Source organism: Prionailurus bengalensis, chromosome F2 (assembly GCF_016509475.1).
Source record: "Prionailurus bengalensis isolate Pbe53 chromosome F2, Fcat_Pben_1.1_paternal_pri, whole genome shotgun sequence".
Taxonomy (NCBI): domain Eukaryota; kingdom Metazoa; phylum Chordata; class Mammalia; order Carnivora; family Felidae; genus Prionailurus; species Prionailurus bengalensis.
In genome coordinates, this window is record NC_057353.1 from 63,306,251 (window position 1) to 63,324,266 (window position 18,016).

The window sequence follows — 18,016 nt, forward strand, 5'->3', positions numbered from 1 at the left end:
AAGTCAGTTATGGAAACAGGACAGGGAAAGAGCAGAAAGTAAAAAAGAGCGCAGAGTCAATTGTGTGGAGGAAGAGACACCGTGGTGAGGTGGAGGTGGGGGTGAGTGCTTTCCTTCCTGAGTCCAGAGGTATTACTTTCATTAGAAGGAAACTGGTATTATCACGAGAAAAGAGGTATGGGTGGCGACCATGAGCAGGGAAAAACATTCTAGGAAGGGATTAATTTTCAAGCAAATAGTATGTTACAATAATAGGAGAAACCTCGAGGATAATTCTTTTCGTTCCACTGATCATTGTGGAAGCAGGTAGGAGAGGGAAAACAGGGATGGTCAGGGATACATGGGATAGCAAGGAACGTGCTGGAAGGGACACAGTGAAAAGTTTTCCCCTCAGTGGCAATTTTTAAAATAAGTGAAATTGAGGCTCTCTGGGTTATTTGTATTTCTGGAAACTCCAAAGTCATTTTAAGTTTATTGGCTAAAATTTGGGGGGCCCATCATAGTTGCTGAGCATCTCCCTAATGAAATTCTTTGAAGAGGTCTTCCCTTTGAATTTTCCTTTCATTTCTTTAATGTTTATTTATTTTAGAGAGAGAGAGAGAGAGGAGATTGTAAGCGGGGCAGAGAAAGATGCGGACAGGATCCAAAGCAGGCTCTGCACTGAGAGCAGAGAGCCCGATGCCAGGCTGGAGATCATGACCTGAACCGAAGTCTGACGCTTAACCAACTGAGCCACCCAAGTGCTCCCTTTTGAATGTTCTTCAAGTGCTTATGGAGAAACGTTAGGCAGAAAATACAATGTGATATGATACACAGGAAGATTATTCCCTACTGTCAGGGTCTGAACACAGAGAGAGTTCACTAATGAACCAAGTCAGAGGAGAAAACTTTCTATTTCCTATGAAATAACTAGCTCACATTAAATATCAGAAAGTAATGACGAAGAGGTGGAGAAGATGGGAGGAATATACAGAAGGTTTCACCCACACCCTGTTTTGTGGTTTTTGCCCTCATCCTGCCACCACACCTATGAGTTTCGCTTATTAAAATAATGAAGAGGTGGAATGACTAAAAACTGCTGACAATGCATAGAGCTATACACAGTCCCATAAAGGCTAGTACCAACAGACAAGATCTGTATTCAATTTGGGGAATGCCTGATGATGTTAGCTAATATTTTTTCCAGCTTGGTCTATCTGTGCATACTGGTGTGTGTACTTTTGTTTATCTTCAGCGGATCCTTGAGAAGATTAATCTCCTATCCTTCATTTCACTTACAAGATGTTGACATTAAAATCAAAGATAAAACGGGGATGAATTGGGGTAGGGAATCTAAACTATACATAGCATCCTTTTAAAAAAATCCACTTAAGTGTTTAAAAGGCAACAGCAATTCAAAGTTTGGACCAGGTAAAATCAATTAAAGTTTTATGCGGAAAATACAGCCTGGGCAACATCATAGGTACACAAGAGCACGATATGAACATGGGTAAAAATTCAAAAAAATAGCAGTCGTCATAGAAGCTACCATTAAAAGAGCACTTCCCATGGTCTAAGCTCTTTCCATGTTAATGTAATTTCGGTAATGACAGGAGGTAGATATCCTCAACCCCATTTCACAGATGAACACACCACAGGCCCGCCAAGAAGCCTTTGCAGCATCCACCACCAACAGGTGTTGGAGCTGAGCCATCTGACTGCCCTAGCGGTGTTTAAAAAAATCCCACTAGAGTCTCACTTAAGGCAGATCTACTCCACTTTTTAGGTGTGCCTAGTGACCTTCATTTTACCTGCCGAGTCACAATTTCAAGACTGGTCTTACAGTTACATTGAAGAAAGTAGGGTAGAGAAGTCGTGAGAGTAGGAGGAGGGGTAGGGCAGGTGGAAGAGAACAGGTGGAAACGAGGGGAGCTAGAAGAAACAAGTAAAGAGCAGGGCGCTGGCCCGCGGAGGGGCGAGGAGGGCGCGGGAAGGACCGCGCCGGGTGGCCGCCGCACCTGTGCACGTGACCGGCGCGGGCGCCAAGGCGGCCTCGGCGCGCTCACCTGGACCCACGTGACGGGGCGGGGCCCCGCGCGGCCCTAGACAGCGCGGCCACGCCCCCTCCGCGCGGCGCGCCGGGACCCCGCGGACCCGAGCGGCGGCGGCGGCGGCGGCGGCGGCGGGAGCCCGGGCGGCGGAGGCGGGCGGCGGAGGCGGGCGGCGGAGGCGGGCGGCGGAGGCGGGCGGAGGGAGGCGGCGGCGGCGCGCAGAGACGCAGAGCGGCAGCGGCAGCGGCAGCATGTCGGCCGGCGGAGCGCCAGTCCCGCCGCCCCCGAACCCCGCCGTGTCCTTCCCGGCGCCCCGGATCACCCTGCCCGCCGGCCCGGACATCCTGCGGACCTACTCGGGTGCCTTCGTCTGCCTGGAGATTGTAAGTGGGGCAACCTCGGCGCGTCGCCCGGGGAGCGAGGACCGGCAGCGGCATCCTTGCTTCCCGGGGCTGGCTCCCTCTGCCCGCGCCCCAGCTCCCTTACATTCGACGTGGCCTTTACCTGCGCCCCTCCCGGGGTCCTGCCCTCTCCATGCCCAGAGCAGCCCGAATCTGGGCCCTCTCGCCTGGCACCTGTTACGCTGGCACCTGCTCTCCCGCTGGCGACAGAAATGGCCCCGAGGGAGCGAGCAGACGGCCCAGCGCCGGGGCCCAGGATTGGGGTCTTTGAGAGGGGAAGGGTGCTTGGGCTTGGGGCGCCGCGGAAGACCCCCGGTGGCTTGGCCAGCGGCCGCGCTTGGCTAGGGCCAGAGTAGGCTCTCTGGGCCTTGCCTGTTGCTAACCTGCCATTTTGTTGGGTGGTGCAAAGGTGTAGCCGATGACTGAGTGACCTGAAGGCTGCCACGACGTGAAAAGCTGGAGGCGGGAGGTGCCAGGAAGAGAAGGCGGGCTTAAGACCTGAGCCTACCCACCCCCTTCCCTTTCCATTGTTAGTGCCCTTTGGATTGGGGAGAGGAGCAGAGCTCTGGAGGCAGGGCAGGGAAAAAGGTCAAGTGAACCGTGCCCTTGGCAGTTTCTAATAAAGTGGGCCTGAGAGTGGCTGGGACGTTGGTGGGGGAGGTACAGAGGTGGCTGTCAAGTTCCTCGCTGCCTGCCTTTGCGCCTACTGGCTTCCTAGCCGACCTGTGCAAGTCGACACTTCTCAGCCCACTTTGTTGGGCCTAGGTGAAGGTGAGGTGACCTGCCCTGCCGTGCACCTTATTGGGCTAGAGATTTTTCAAACCTTTTTAAAGCTATTTTGTGGAGTTGGAAGCTTTTGGAGCTCTTTGTGGACCAGGGGGAATGTGCAAACATAAATTGGGCAACCCCAGGTTGCATCATGCCCTGAGAACGGCAGATGCAGAGTGCAGTGCTAGCCAGTCCCTGCCCTTCCTGTAGGCTGATGTTGTTTGTTCCCTATGGAGTTTTCATCTCTCTTTTCTCACCTCCTCTGAGTTTGCATAACCTGGATTTATTTGGTCGCTTCGGTTTCGCTTTTGTGCTTGTGGGGCCGGAACGCCTTGTGAGCATTGGTTTTCTGCCCTATTGTGTGAAGGTGGCTAAGGCGTGCTAAGTTAAGTTTAGCTCAGATTTGAATCTGCAAAAGGAGACAAGTGAGTTACAGGCTACGACATCAGTAATAGGATCGTGACTGCGAGGCTGGAAGAGGCTGGTTTTGAGTCTGAGCCCAGTTCAGAAGCATCTGAATGCTTGGGATGAGGCGCGGGCATCCATGTGAGGAGAGTAGAGAGGGGATGGCACTGGGCCCGGGCACCGTTGCGTGTGTGTGTGTGTGTGTGTGTGTGTAGGAGGGGAGACACTCTTAGAACGGTAGAAAGCTTGTATAAGTTCTGGGCTGCTTTAGTACCATGTTCCTCAAACTCTCCTCATTTGCATATCGCTTTTAGAAGTTTTTGCCATATCTGCATTCCACCTGTTCTAGGATTTACAGAATGTTCACTTCGATTCACTTTCTAAACTTCAGTACCTACTTTAGCCTCATCCTAAGCAACAATATACATTAATTCTCGAATTTGATATACTGGGTATATTTTTTTAATATTTACTCAAATATATACTTTCGCGTTTGCATACATGTATGCATACATGTAAAGATATGTAAGAATACATGTATGTATATAGGGACCTGTATACATACATACGCAAAGAAGGCTCAAACACGTGCCATCACATCAAATACTGTGCCAAGGGCCATCTGTGGTCTTGTCATACTTTTGGAAACACTGCCTAATTCTGTGGGAAAAAAGTGGAAGTGATTTATTTTCTCTCCCCTGCCCCCATATCTCTTTATCTAGCCCAGGAGTTAGTTCTCAACTCTGCTGTACTTAATTACTTGGGCAGCTTTTAAAAATACGGTGGCTGGCCCAGACTAATTAAATAAGAATCTCTGGGGGAGCGCCCTGAGTCGGCTATGTTCTTCTAAAAGCTCCCCAGAGGGTCTAGTGAACACATGGCTGGGAACCCCCGAGGGTGGCCTTTACCAGGGCTCTGTGGACAAGACAGCCCTCATGCAAAGCCAGAGCTTCTACCCCTCCCCATTCTAATAGGGACCCAGGCCCAAAGAAGTATCCAGACTGTTCCCCTTATCTCTTCAAGTTTTCTTGTTGCTTTAAAGTGTTCAGTCTCCCACGACTCCTCCTCAGAAATTCCTCTGCCTGTGAATGAAATGTGACAGTTTGCTAGGAGCAGTTCTAAACACCAGGTGATCTCCTTTCTGGGGGCCTCTTCCAGTGTTTCTGGATATCCCCAAACTCCTTCTCAATTTTGGCCTTCTGTTCAAATGCATTTGTCTTGGTGAGTTCTCTTTTTGCGTCTTGTTGCCATCTAAAGCTTGATGTGGGAAAAACAGCAATTGACAAGTGGGCTGGGCTATCAGCAGCTGACTAAGCTAATGAAACCGTGATCTTGGAGTTCACTTCTCACACTAACTGGAAACTTTGCTCAGAAAATTCAGTGTCACAGATGGTGCCTATACTTACTGTGGTGAGTACTCAGTAATGTATAGAATTGTCAAGTCACTGTGTTATACACTGAAACTAATAGAACGTTGTATGTCAACTATACTTCAATAATAAATTTTCTCAAATTTTACATTAAGAATTCATTTTCATTCCCTCTTATTATATCCATGCATAATCTCTCAAGTGTAAGCCGTTTATTGAGAGATAATTCAAAAGATGCAAACAGTGCCTGCCTAATGGCACCAGGTAAGGCAATTTATAGCACTGGCTTCATAGGTGGAGAATATTGCAACCACATAGACGTGGCATGGTTTTTTGAGACAAATGTGGTCCACTCCCAGATATTTAGGTTGTCAGCTCCTATGTTTTTGCCCTGAGCTATACTTACCAATGCATGCTTGCCTTGAAGAGTGTAATACTAAGTTATTTTTGCAATGCTAAGTCTTTTAGTTTAGGATGGAAAACATCACCTTCAGAGTTACATTTTCAAATTCTCTCAGTGTTTCCTGGTTTAGTGTTTTCTAAGTCTTTTGTCAGGTACTGATTGAATACCTACTGAGTGCAAGACACTCGTCTGGGGGGAAAAAAATGGTAGACCCTTCCTCACCTGAAAAAACATCTAACCTAGTTGAGATGATCTGCATAAAAATAACTGCCATTCAGGGACGAGGTGAATATGGAGAGTGAGCTACAGCTAAAGTGTTTTCCAGGCAGGTCTGTTTATAAGAAAATGAACGTCAGAGCATCTGTCCTATGGGGCCGAACAAGATACTTGAGGTCCCTGTCCTCAGTGAGCTTACCTTGTATAATCCGCAAGATAGATCAGATGTTACAGTTAAACATGGAAAAGAAGAAAGGTCAATATGTTGAATTCAGTGCATTGCATGGTTTCGGTGTTTGGGAAACTATCCACATTCCCCAAGATGTTCACTAGCGTTTTTCTTTATGGGAGATATTCTAGGACTCCTATTCACATGCTCTGACCTGCAGTGGTGTGGATGTCCCAATAACTTTCACTCATCCAAAAAATAATTAAGAATCTGCTATGCATCAGGCCTTATTTTATGCCCTGGGAATAGGATAATTAACATAGCTCCTGCCCTTAAATTCGTGTATAGTGAAGTATACAGTCAAGAAAGAATTCCAGTGTCTGAAGTGATAAAATTGGTCATGAAAAGTACTATTGAAAAACGGAGTAAAGCATATCTGGCCACTGGGGAGTCCGAGCCAGGCAGCTCGCATGAGATGGTGACACAGGAGTTTAGTCTTAAGTGATGAGTAGACATTCAGTAGACAAGAAAAGTGGGAAAGAGAATTCCAGGTAGAAACAAGGGCATGTGTAAACGCTAGAGACAAGACAGACCATGGCACGAAGGTTCCAGCAACTGTTTTTGTTTTTGTTTTTTATTTTTTCTAAATTTTTTTTAATGTTTATTTTTGAGAGAGAGACAGCAAGGGAGCAGCAGAGAGAAAGAGAAGGAGACACAGAATCTGAGGCAGCCTCCAGGCTCTGAGCTGTCAGCACAGAGCCCAATGCGGGGCTCAAACCCATGAATCACGAGATCATGACCTGAGCCAAAGTCAGAGTCGGATGCCCAACCGACTGAGCCACCCTGGTGCCTCTGGTTTTTTATTTTTTTTATATGACTCATGGGAAGGTGGCAGAAGAAGGAGAAAGAGCAGAAAAGGCCCGAGTTGTGATTTGCTGAGAACTGACTGGACCAGGCATCACATGGGGAGCTGCTGAAGGCCAGGGGCAAATGTGATCTACTTGTGTTTTAGAAATCTTTGAGTACGGGCACCTGTGTGGCTTGGTCCAGTCAAACGTCCGACTTCAGCTCAGATCATGATCTCGTGGTCCTTGAGTTTGAGCCCTGCATGGGGCTGTCTGTCATCAGCACAAAGCCAGCTTCAGATCCTCTGTTCCCCTTTCTCTCTGCCCCTCCCCCACTCATTCCCCACCCCATCTCACAAATAAACAAACATTCAAAAAAATCTTTAAGTGGTGAAGTTTGCTGATAAAACAGAGGCTTAAGGCAGATCAATTAAGGGACTTATGTCAGTGGTTTCAATGAGGGATAATGACAATGACAAATGACAGAAGTACAGAAGAAGAGAGATCTGACCTTTAGAAGGTCAACCAAGTATGTAAAGTTTGACATGTTCTGAAGTGAAACTACGGTAAACTTAAATATAAGATGTAACTCAGTGGAATTACAGCAGGAGCACAAAAGTTAGAGGATGGTGGGGAGGTAGGGGCTCTGGAGCGGGCGTGCACAGAGAAACCTGTGGAAGAGATTTCAGGTTATTGTCAACCCAAAGTTTTGACATTATACTAACATATAAACAGTCAGATGTGTAGGGTTGTCTTTTCTTGCCCAGAAAATAGATTTGAGTTGCACAGGGACATTGTGTGTTTGCAGCAGTGAAGAGGGGCTCTCTGTGGGTATGTTTCCTTCTCTGTGGGGGTTTTAATTCTCTAAGTAGGATTTTCCTTTTTCCTCTGGGTTAGAAATCTCCAGCCGTGTGAAAAGAGTCCTTAAAACTGCATAAGAGAAAAGGAACTGATGCCCTTGCCAAAGATTATTTTCGGCACTTGCTTCGCCCTGACTAGCAGCCCCTTACAAAATAGGAAGAACTACAGCTCAGAAAAAGTTACATCAGTTTCCTGAAACTCTTCACCTGGAGCTCCAGAGGAAAAGGTCAAGGACAGGAGATTGGTTTTGCAGAGCCCTACAGAAATGTTGGACGTGGTGGTAGGAGCCGTGGCCGTGGCATGTCTGCGTGGATGTGTCCGCATAGAAAAGACTGCGTAATGACAAGGACAGAGACCGGGCTGTCATACACAGTATTGTGCATGCGCAGCACCTGACCCATGCTATCTGATCTGGAGGACGGTCTGGACAGTGTGTGAAGATATTCTAGAGAAACTGGCTGGAGTGGACAAGAGCAGCTTTGAGGTAGATGTCCTGAGCAACTCTTAAAACATCATGGTTCTTCTCCAGGAATCTGCAGTCTGACCTGAATTTCCTGTGTCCTCTCTAACATGAAAGGGGCCATGTCCTTTCATATGTGACGTTCTTAACTTTTGTATAATGGCTTTCAGAAGGAGGGAGGTAAAAAGCAAGAAAAGAGGCATGAATGATCTGTGTGGTCCTTGCTGACATCAAGGCATTGACCTGCATGAATGTTTTTAACCTAGGTAATAACTAGTTACCTGCAAACAGGAAAAGAGGATTTAAAAAAAAAAAAAAAAAAGAAGAAATCAAGGCCGTTATAAGTAAGAATAAAAAGGGGCCAGAATTTATTTCTCCCCTATAAAGATGCACTTTCCATTTTAGGACCTTAAGTAGCCTCAGCTACTTAAGAAATTGAAATGGAAATTTGGGGCAGATGGGGAGGAAAGGCCTGTAGTAACAAATGCTTCCCAGCATCCTCAAACATATTTTTGAAATTTTCAAATGTGAATCTAAAAAGCAAAACTTCCTTTGCATTAGTGTGTTTTGTACCTAGGCCCCTTCCGTATATGCTATTTCCCATTGCTTCCCAGAACTTGTCTTGTTCTCCTTTCTCTGATTTAAAACAAAAACACCTTGCCAGCTTGTAGCTCTGAATCAGAACTGCACCAGGGCTAGTCCGGGGCCAGGACCAGTTTGGATGGATGTCCGCATGGTGAGAGAACAGATGGGGATTGATGGAGGGCTCAGGAGGGGGTCGGGTAAGGCACAAGATAAACACCACCCTGGTCAAGAGTTCCAGTCACAATTGCAGGAGAATAGGTGAATTGAACACATTTGAGGCTCGAAGAAGGGTAAAAATGGAGTGTCATGAGCTAGACTGGCAAAAGCTGCCACCTTCCCCATAACTTTCCATCCCCGCCTCCTGAGATCTTGCTAGTACAAGATCTGGGTGGGTGTTGCCAATAATAACTTAAAAATTGAGAAGTACATGTTCCTGCTTCACTAGACTTCATGCCGATTTTTGAACACCCACCATGTGCCAGCGAATGAGCTAGGCTCCAGACAGCAGTGTGTTCTTAGCATCTCAAGCTGCACTTCTGGATCATTTTCTTCTAGAACCATTCATTACACATACCGGTTGGTTTCCGTTTCTTTCAGGGAGAATGCAGTTGAACGTCTCCTGTAGAAAGCTGTCCTGGGTTCTGAGCGTACAGAGGTATTTAAGGCAATGCTGCTAACTCTGACTTCACAATCCAGTGGGCAAACAGCCATATGAGCCCATGATTTCAAACCAATAGATGTCAGTGCTACAGAGGATACACCTATCAGTAACCATGGAAGGACCAGGTGGTGGCATCCAGCCAGGGAAGTCTGTGTGGAAGACGTGCTGCCAGAGTTTAGTTATCCAGAGAAAACTTTGACGGCAGCATGCTAGGCAGAAGCATGAACCAGTGTGATGGATTCGTGTGCAGGGGGTAAGAGACCAGAGCCCGGAGTGCCAGGCGAGGGTGGCTGGGGAAGCAGCAGTGCCGGGAAGAAGGTGAGCTTGGAGTTGACTACAGTCCCACAGTGAACGAATTTATATACTTATGGGCTGCCTTGCAAGCACATCTATCTGCTGACCAAAGTATGTTCCCAGTTAAAAAAAAAAAAAAAACTTGGAATACAGGTTATGTATAAAGAGCTAACTGTAGGTCATCTATTCATTAGACTATAAATAGTCCCAACATACTAAACACTCTTTAACCATGTTTAAACCAAGTTTATTTATTTATTTTGAGAGAGACAGTGAGGGAGCATGAGTGGGGTAGGGCCAAGAGAGAGGGAGAGAGAGAGAAATTCAAGCTCATGGCGTGGAGCTTGACGCAGGGCTTGAATCCACGAAACTGTGAGATCATGACCTGAGCTGAAGTCAAGAGTCGGGCCCTTAACTGACTGAGCCAGCCAAGTGCCCCGATATTCTGAACTTTTGGAGGCCACAAACTCCTTTGTGATCCTGATGAAAGTTGTGTCCTCAGAAAACTGCACGTGCACTTTACCCAGCTGGATATGACTTTAGGGAGTCAGCACTCCCACATCCACCAAGCGACTCCACAGCAAAAGGATAGAAACCCTTTGGGGGAGACACAATAGCATAGTATCGAGAGCATAGGCTCTGGAAGCCAGGTGTCAGTTCGAGTCTCATTCTAACATTTATTAACTGTGTAACTTAGGGCAAATTATTAATGGCTATCTGCTTCAACTTATCTGTAAAATGGGAGTAATAATAGTAATTATCTCTGAGTGTTTGTGAGGATTAAGTTGGCACAAATAAAACCCTTAGAGCAGTTCTTGGAACGTACGCATTCAATAAACGCTGGCTAGTATTTCTTTTATCCTCATTAGCTTCAACCTCTTAGTCAAACTGACTCTATAAAACCAGACTAAGAGACCATTTTTTTTTTCCCTCTAGGCTTGCTGGTGGGTTCATTCTCACTGCTACAGTGATGAAATGCTCAATATATAAATTTTTTTAATGTTTATTTTTGAGAGAGAGAGACAGAGCACGAGTGGGGAAGGAGCAGAGAGAGAGAGAGAGAGAGGGAGACACAGAATCCGAAGGAGGCTCCAGGCTCTGAGCTGTCAGCATAGAACCCGATGCAGGGCTGGAACTCACAAACCACGAGATCACGACCTGAGCCGAAGTCGGCGCTTAACCGACTGAGCCACCCAGGCGCCCCTGAAATGCTCAATATATAAATTGCAGGAAAATTAGAAACTTTCTGTTATATACAGAAAGTTCCAAACAATTAAATATTTCTCCTTAGGGGTAGTCTAACCAGTCCTTCCTACCTTCAGATTCACTTACCTTTCCCTGTTCTCATTCCAAACATTGACTAAAAATAGGTCAGAGTAGGGACTGGCCTGTTTACTTAGTGCAATAATAAGAGTGCACTAAGGTGAAGGTGTCAGATTGGTTTGAAAACTGTCAGCTAAGATGTTGGAGGGCATGTTTAAAAGCATGCTATTAGGAAAGAAGTGACATTTGAAAAGACATAGGCTATTTGCAAAATGAATCCTTTCGAGACACGAAACCATCCAAATAGGAGACAAGTCGCGAAGTGTGTCATCGCACAGCCAGGATGGCCAGAGTTGTTTCTGGCACAACACCCTGTTTTCCTGCGGGGTTACGGGTTTTCACCCGTCCACGGTTTCTAGTGAAAACACGTTTCAAGTCCAACTCGGAGGGCTCAGTTCAGTGTGATGGGCGGATGAAAACGTCCGTGACTTTCTTATGGGAAGGCTTCAATCGAGTCACACCCTCGTGGGCTGCAGGAGCCAAGCTGAAGTGGTCAACACATGGGAAGCCACAAAGGAGATCTGTGGTTTCAGGGATATGTAGCAGTTTAACAACTGCAACTCGACACAGACATGAACACTCCAGGTGGCTGCCAGGGACCCCTGAATTTGAGCGCAGAAGGGAAGGGGAAACTGAGACACAGGGGAAGGCTGACACCTACTTCTAGGAAATGTTTGCCTTTGCAACATACCTGGAAGTCTGGTTGTCTTTTTGTTAGAGCTTGAGGTACAGAGTCATGCGCCCCAGCTTTGTTCCTGAAAGAAATGTCAAAATGTGGTGCATTGGGGAGTTTTGTGTGTAATTATCAGACTTTTCAGGACACTACAGTGATGGAAGGCAGTGATAGACAAGAGGTCAGAATGTGGATTCAGATTCAAGAAGAGAAAACGTGGGCGGACACAGCACCCCATCCTTCTTTGCAGTGTGTGTGCTGTGCAGTTGCTACGATACTTTATCAACTGTTCTCCCTCAGATTGTAACCATTTTTGACTCTGCTTTTCACCTCTACAATCAAGGCTCCCTCCAGAGTCACCTCTACTAAACAGGGATGCTAATATTTACAGTATGGCTGGTAAATGCTCTCAGCTTAGTAACACCCAGGATTAGAAGAGGTGAGTGTGGTGAGCCTTGGTAATATTATTAAAAGATCAGTCGTTACAGTTGCAGCCAGGTTGGGAAGCTCAGGAGAAGGGGAAGCTTTTGGCAGAAGGAAGTCATGAAGTGAGGAAGAAAAAACTGTGTCAGAGCCCTAGTGACCTATATGCCAACGTGAGTCTGTGCAGTGAGGAAGGTGGAACTCTGTAGTGAGCTTAATTACGTTCTCTGACCCGTCCCTCCAGTATCTCCCAAAGCTACCGTGGTGAGCAAGACTTAAATCCGGATGTCACAGACTTTCCAAGCCCGGGATGTGGAGTATGTTTACGTGGGGGAGGGGCATTCGCACCCCTTCCTCCCTCTCCTGCCCCCTTCCCACACAACACACACCGCGAATGAGGAGGCCAATCTGTTCTCTTTCCATGTAAGTGCTTGGTTTCCTTCCCAAGCCTTTGAGGTGTTGGAAGGGCTCTGATTTTGAGTAAGAACGGTTTATCTGTACTGTTTCACATCAGCATCTGCTGTCAGAGCCCTGGTCTGCTCTGTAAGCCTGCTTCAAAACCCGCCTCCCTGCCTCTCTTTCTCCATGCCTCCCATTAGATTTCTTCTCTCCTCTCCCAGCCTCTCAGAGCACACTGCATGGAGCTCTTTTTATAGCACTCGCCACAATCTGCTCCGGAATCAGCTTTGATGGTGTCTGTTTCTCCCTAATCTAGAGCTCCAGGATACAGAACCTCGCCTTTTTGTCTTTTTTCCCCGAGTATTCTTCTGCAGTACCTGGCAGTAGATTTGAGGTCAACTAGTTTGAGATCCAGTCTGGGTTTGTTAAATGTTATGCCTAATTCTGGGGGATCATATAGCCCTTCTTCAGAGTGTCAAATTTATCATAATCCCTGTAGCATACATTTATGCTTTAATATCTGAGTCTGCCTGCCCCTAATAAACAGGTTCTTTATTACCCTGGTTGAATGAATAGATATTTATTAGTGATGTATATTTCTTAAATAGTATTTAAAGTAACGTAAGTTATTTGTGGTGGGAGAGTAAGAAAAGGTTACCAGAAAGAGGATGCTGAGAAAAAAGGAAACAATTTGAAGATCTTATCACCTTCGGATATTTAGTAGACAGTATGAAAGAGTAGAGAATCTTTTTAACAGGAACATTATTTCTTTCGTAACAACTAATCAGTTTGTGGTTAAATTTTTTTTTTTTAATATTTTTTTTCAACGTTTATTTATTTTTGGGACAGAGAGAGACAGAGCATGAACGGGGGAGGGGCAGAGAGAGAGGGAGACACAGAATCAGAAACAGGCTCCAGGCTCTGAGCCATCAGCCCAGAGCCTGACGCGGGGCTCGAACTCACGGACCGCGAGATCATGACCTGGCTGAAGTCGGACGCTTAACCGACTGCGCCACCCAGGCGCCCCATGTGGTTAAATTTTTTAATGTACATTAATATTCATGACTTAGATTTATTTCATAAAACTTTGTGGGTTGATTGTTAATTTGTTTATTGTTATTTTTTTAATTTGAAATCAGGACTTCAGGTATACCAGAAACCACAACTGTAAATGTAATGATTGGTGCTTTAGTTATCATACTCAAGTGATAATTCATTATGCTTTCAAAAATATTTTTCAAAGTGGTAGTGAATTGTATGACTTGGCCTTTGTGGAGAAACTTGAATTAAACTTGTGGTTTTGACTTTTAGCGACTTGTGCAATTTGGATATTATCTACACACTTAAGCCAGATACATGGGATTACTGTTTGTTAATATGTGGAGCTCTAGCTATTCTTGGAAACTTGGAGCTTTTTTTACTAAACAAATATGGGAGAGCCTTCTGCCTGCCAGACAGACGTGTTTCTATGATATCACTTCCATGTATATGGGGGGGGGGGGCGGGGGAGGGAGGGGGTGCTGATTCCTACTTGCCTATAGGTTTCTTCAGAACAGGTTTCTTCAGCCTCAGCTTTTGGGTCACCAAGTCCAGCCCAGTGCCTGACTGACAGTTAGGAAGGGATCATTATGTTGATGGATGAATGGCTTAGGATGCAGAGGCCTATAAGGCGGCTGGCTGCCAAGAAGGTCTCATCGTGCAGTTGGCGTGGAAGCCAGGACATTTACAATTACAATTACATCAGTATAACATATCCATACAGGGAGCTTGCCCAGGGGACAGGGTACCTGAGCATGGGGTGGGACTCAGGAAAGACTTTGGGGTGTTGTCCTCTTCAAGATGAGCTATGAGTGGAAGTTTCTCAAATACTTATGGGGAGGGAATGACATTCTTGGCCAGCATATGTGAGGCCACTCAAATGGGAAAGTGCTTTGTCTTTGGACTATGGATTTTTTTTTCTTTAATATGAAATGTGAGGGGCTTAGTGGCAGGAGACAAAGATGGGAAAGACAGGTTAGAGCATAAAGGGCCTGGAATGCCATGCAAAGGACGGGTAGCCTCTATTAGCAGTAGCATAGAGGAGAATTGCTGTGGTTAGGTTCGAGAAACTGGCCGTCTTCACCCCAACACCATTCCTCCTCCTATGATGTCTCACTCACCCCTAGTGGCCCAAACCAGAAATCTGGGTTTCTTCCTTATCTGTTCTTTTGCTGGCATGTTCCCTACCTGCCACCATGCCTACTTCTAGGCATGAAACTAGAAACTGGAAACATTCTCGTTTCTGTCTAATCCGCTCACTTTCCTCTGTCCTCCATGCCCGAGTCTGGACTGTGCTCTGTGGCTCACAGTCTCCTCTGTGGTCCCCCAGCCCTGCATCCATTCCTCTCCAGCCCTGTCGCTCTTTGGCCAGAGAGAAGCATCTAGATACACGTTAGATGGTGCTCACTCCTGCTCAGGCATTCTGTGGCCTCCCATTGCCTTTGGGAGAACGCAGGACCCTTCAGCTCAGCATCCAGCCCTCGCCTGTGGCCACCCCCCATGTGGTCCCTGCTGCCCCTGTAGTGCTGGGCTCCGCCCCTCAGCTCCCCCCCCCCATCCCCCCCACCCCCAAGTCAGGGCTCATCTCCAGCAGGAAACAGCCTTCTCCTCCCACCTCTACACTCCCTAGCTTTGTCTTTTGGGTTGCTGCTACTGGGGCGTATTTCCTGTCTTTTCAGCTCTGGATTTTTAGAGCCCTCACTCGGTGAACCTGCAGTGCCCAGTATTTGCCCAATTGTGACAGGTGTGAAGCAGCATTTTACACACTTACTTGTCTCTTTCCTGTAAGAGGCCAGGAATTCTGCGATGGCGGAGACCAGGTGTAGCTTGTTGACCATCTTATTCCCAGCATCTGGAACAGTCCCTGACAGGCAGCAGCTACTTACTGAATATTAGGTCTGTGCCCAGCATGCAGAAGAGTATCAAAAATCAGGTAGACCTTGTTCACTACTACATACAGCCTCTGCGGCTTTTACTCGACAGATGGGCAATAATCTCACATGTTCAAATAGGCCATGGTAAGGGCGGACATGTGGCCATTAGTGCTGACAGGTTAGAAAGTCATGGCTGATCTGTGCTAGTAAACTCTCTGAAGTGGTAAGAGCGGAAGCCAGAGGTGTGAAGAATCACAGCAAGGATAGGAGGTGAGGACCAGGCACAGATGAATTTGCAAAAATGGTTGACTGAAGAGGAAATAGTTAGAAAGGCCACGGGGTCAAAGGAAGGTATTTTTAGGCGATGCAAGAGTTCTGTGTCTGTTCATGGACTGAGAATGAGCATCCAACACGGAGGCAGGTGCAGAAACAGGTGTGGCTCCAGGTCAGACCTGTGCATGGAAGTTCTGGCCTTGCCCTTGAGGAAAGCAGGTGTCTGTGTAGGGGGCTTGCAGCATGTGTACAGGGGTCTGGGGGGAAACAAAGGTAGAGGTAGAGGTGTAAGCATGGACGTTCAGTTCTGTTGCCCACTCCTGTGACATCTTTCTTTCTTCCTTCAGCTGTTCGGGGGACTCGTCTGGATTCTGGTTGCCTCCTCCAACGTTCCTCTACCTCTGCTACAAGGATGGGTCATGTTCGTGTCCGTGACAGCTTTTATCTTTTCCCTCCTCTTCCTGGGCGTGTTCCTCTCTGGCATGGTGACTCAGATTGATGCCAACTGGAACTTCCTGGTAAGGGATTTTTAAGTCTATTTCAGGAAAATGAGAGAGACGTATAAATATCTTATTCTGTCCTGAAATGCCTGATCCCCTCTTCGATCCACAGTGAGAGAGAGAGGTCTGACCACCGGGTCTGCTGTGCTAGTGCCTTGCTGGACAGCAGGGTCCTTCTTTGTGAAATTTCTGTCAATAGAGCCGAGCAATCTGTTACTCCTTTATGAGTTAGGTGACCTTTACTCAAAGACTCTTTTATTTCGTACAGTAAATGAATTGCATTACAGTTATTGAACTATCGAAGAGATGCTTTTGGGGGATGGATGCTATGACATACATCTTGAAATTTTCCATTGATTTCTGCTTCAGATATTAAATATATATATCCTTTTCAGAAAACAAGGAGCGATATATTCTCTTCTCTAAATACTTACAAAAGGGGATAGTTTGTATTTGTTTTTAATTCCTGTCCTAAATTATTAAGAATCAGTCAATTTTAAGAGATGAATTTACAATCAACATAACTTTAAAAATTATGACACCATTAAATTGGATCCACTTACTTTCCCTTTTCCCATATAACATGGGGTCCTTTTTCATGCTTATGCTTATTCATTCTCTGGGACCATTTCATAATGGCCAGTGGAGGTTGAATTCCAATCAGTTGGTAGTTAGAAATTTAAACCAAGCCTTAAATCAGGCTTATATTGTTCCTTTCAAGTATGGTAACATTGTATTCACCAGCTTTAGGACAGAGGCTAGGCATATTAAAAAATGTTCTTTGTTACAGAGTCTTAGAAGAACCATCATCCCAAATGTTACTAGCAGTGAAGTCTAGTGAATGTGGCTGCCCATTAACCCAGCCCAGGGGCAAATGGATAGTGTAAAAAGTTAAGGAGGGAGTGTGGTACAGTGGTTATAATCCTGCACAGGCTTTGAACTTAAGTCTGGTTTGCTTAATAACTATGTAGCCTTGGGCAAAATATTGAACCTCTTGGGCTTTCAAATTCTTCCTCTGTAAAATGGTAATAATGATACCTACCTCCCTTAGATGCCGTTAAGGAATAATGGCATGAATGCATTCTAAAGCGCTCATCAGCTTTGTGATTTATAGTAAGTGATCAGCAATTGTCATAATTCCATAAATACACAAGGCTTGCAGTTTGAAACTTTAAAAGCCCTTCTGTTGAGGGATGCCTTGGTGGTTTAGTCAGTTAAGCATCCGAATTCGGCTCAGGTCATGATCTCATGGTTTGTGTGCTCGAGCCCCACGTCAGGCTCTGTGCTGACACCTCAGAGCCTAGAGCCTACTTCACATTCTGTGTCTCCCTCTATCTCTGCCCCTTCCACTCATGCTGTGTCTCTCAAAAATGAATAAATGGTAAAAAGAGGAAGAAGAAGAAGAAGAAGAAGAAGAAGAAGAAGAAGAAGAAGAAGAAATAAAAATAAATAAAAGCCCTTCTGTTGAATTACTAAATTGTACACCTGAAACTAATGTTATACCGTATGTTAACTAGCTGGAATTTAAATAAAGACTTAAGAAAAAAACATATTCTCATTCTCTCTCTGTCTCTTTCTGTCTCTCTGTCTCTCTCTGTCTCTCTCTCTCTCTCTCTCTCTCTCACATACACACACACACACACACACACACACACACACACACACACAGGAAATCCTGCTTCTGAGGTTGCTGCTGCAGTGTGTTCCTACATTTTTGCCTTGATTTCTCATTAATGATGAGAAAATATTTCTAATAAATGGCCAAGTGATGAAGATCAGAAATCTCAGTCTAAGTTATAGATAGACACTTAATCTCCTCTCCCTAATTGCCTGGCTTTCCTGTAATAATGTATGAATGAACCATCGATACCTAACGTTGATACAGCAGCAGCCTCTTTTGGCTGTATTAGGTTCAAAGATGGTGTTTGGCCACCGTGTACCAGTATAGACTTCAGTCCTAGCTAATACACAGTCACTGCCCCCACCCTGCTACCTCTTCCCCAGTGCTGTGCTCCCCATCATCCTGGCCCTTCCTCTGGGACTTT

General features: G+C 45.9%; 1 protein-coding gene across 1 annotated transcript in view; it reads left to right on the plus strand.

Moving 5' to 3' along the window:
- Positions 1-2,229: 2,229 nt before the first annotated feature.
- Positions 2,230-18,016, plus strand: part of MAL2 (mal, T cell differentiation protein 2) — a 29,344-nt gene continuing 13,557 nt past the window's right edge. Inside the window, exons 1-2 of the mRNA XM_043601636.1 lie at positions 2,230-2,413; positions 15,819-15,989. Coding sequence (XP_043457571.1) covers positions 2,282-2,413; positions 15,819-15,989 — 303 coding nt within the window. The 5' untranslated portion in view covers positions 2,230-2,281. The remainder of the gene's footprint in view (positions 2,414-15,818; positions 15,990-18,016) is intronic.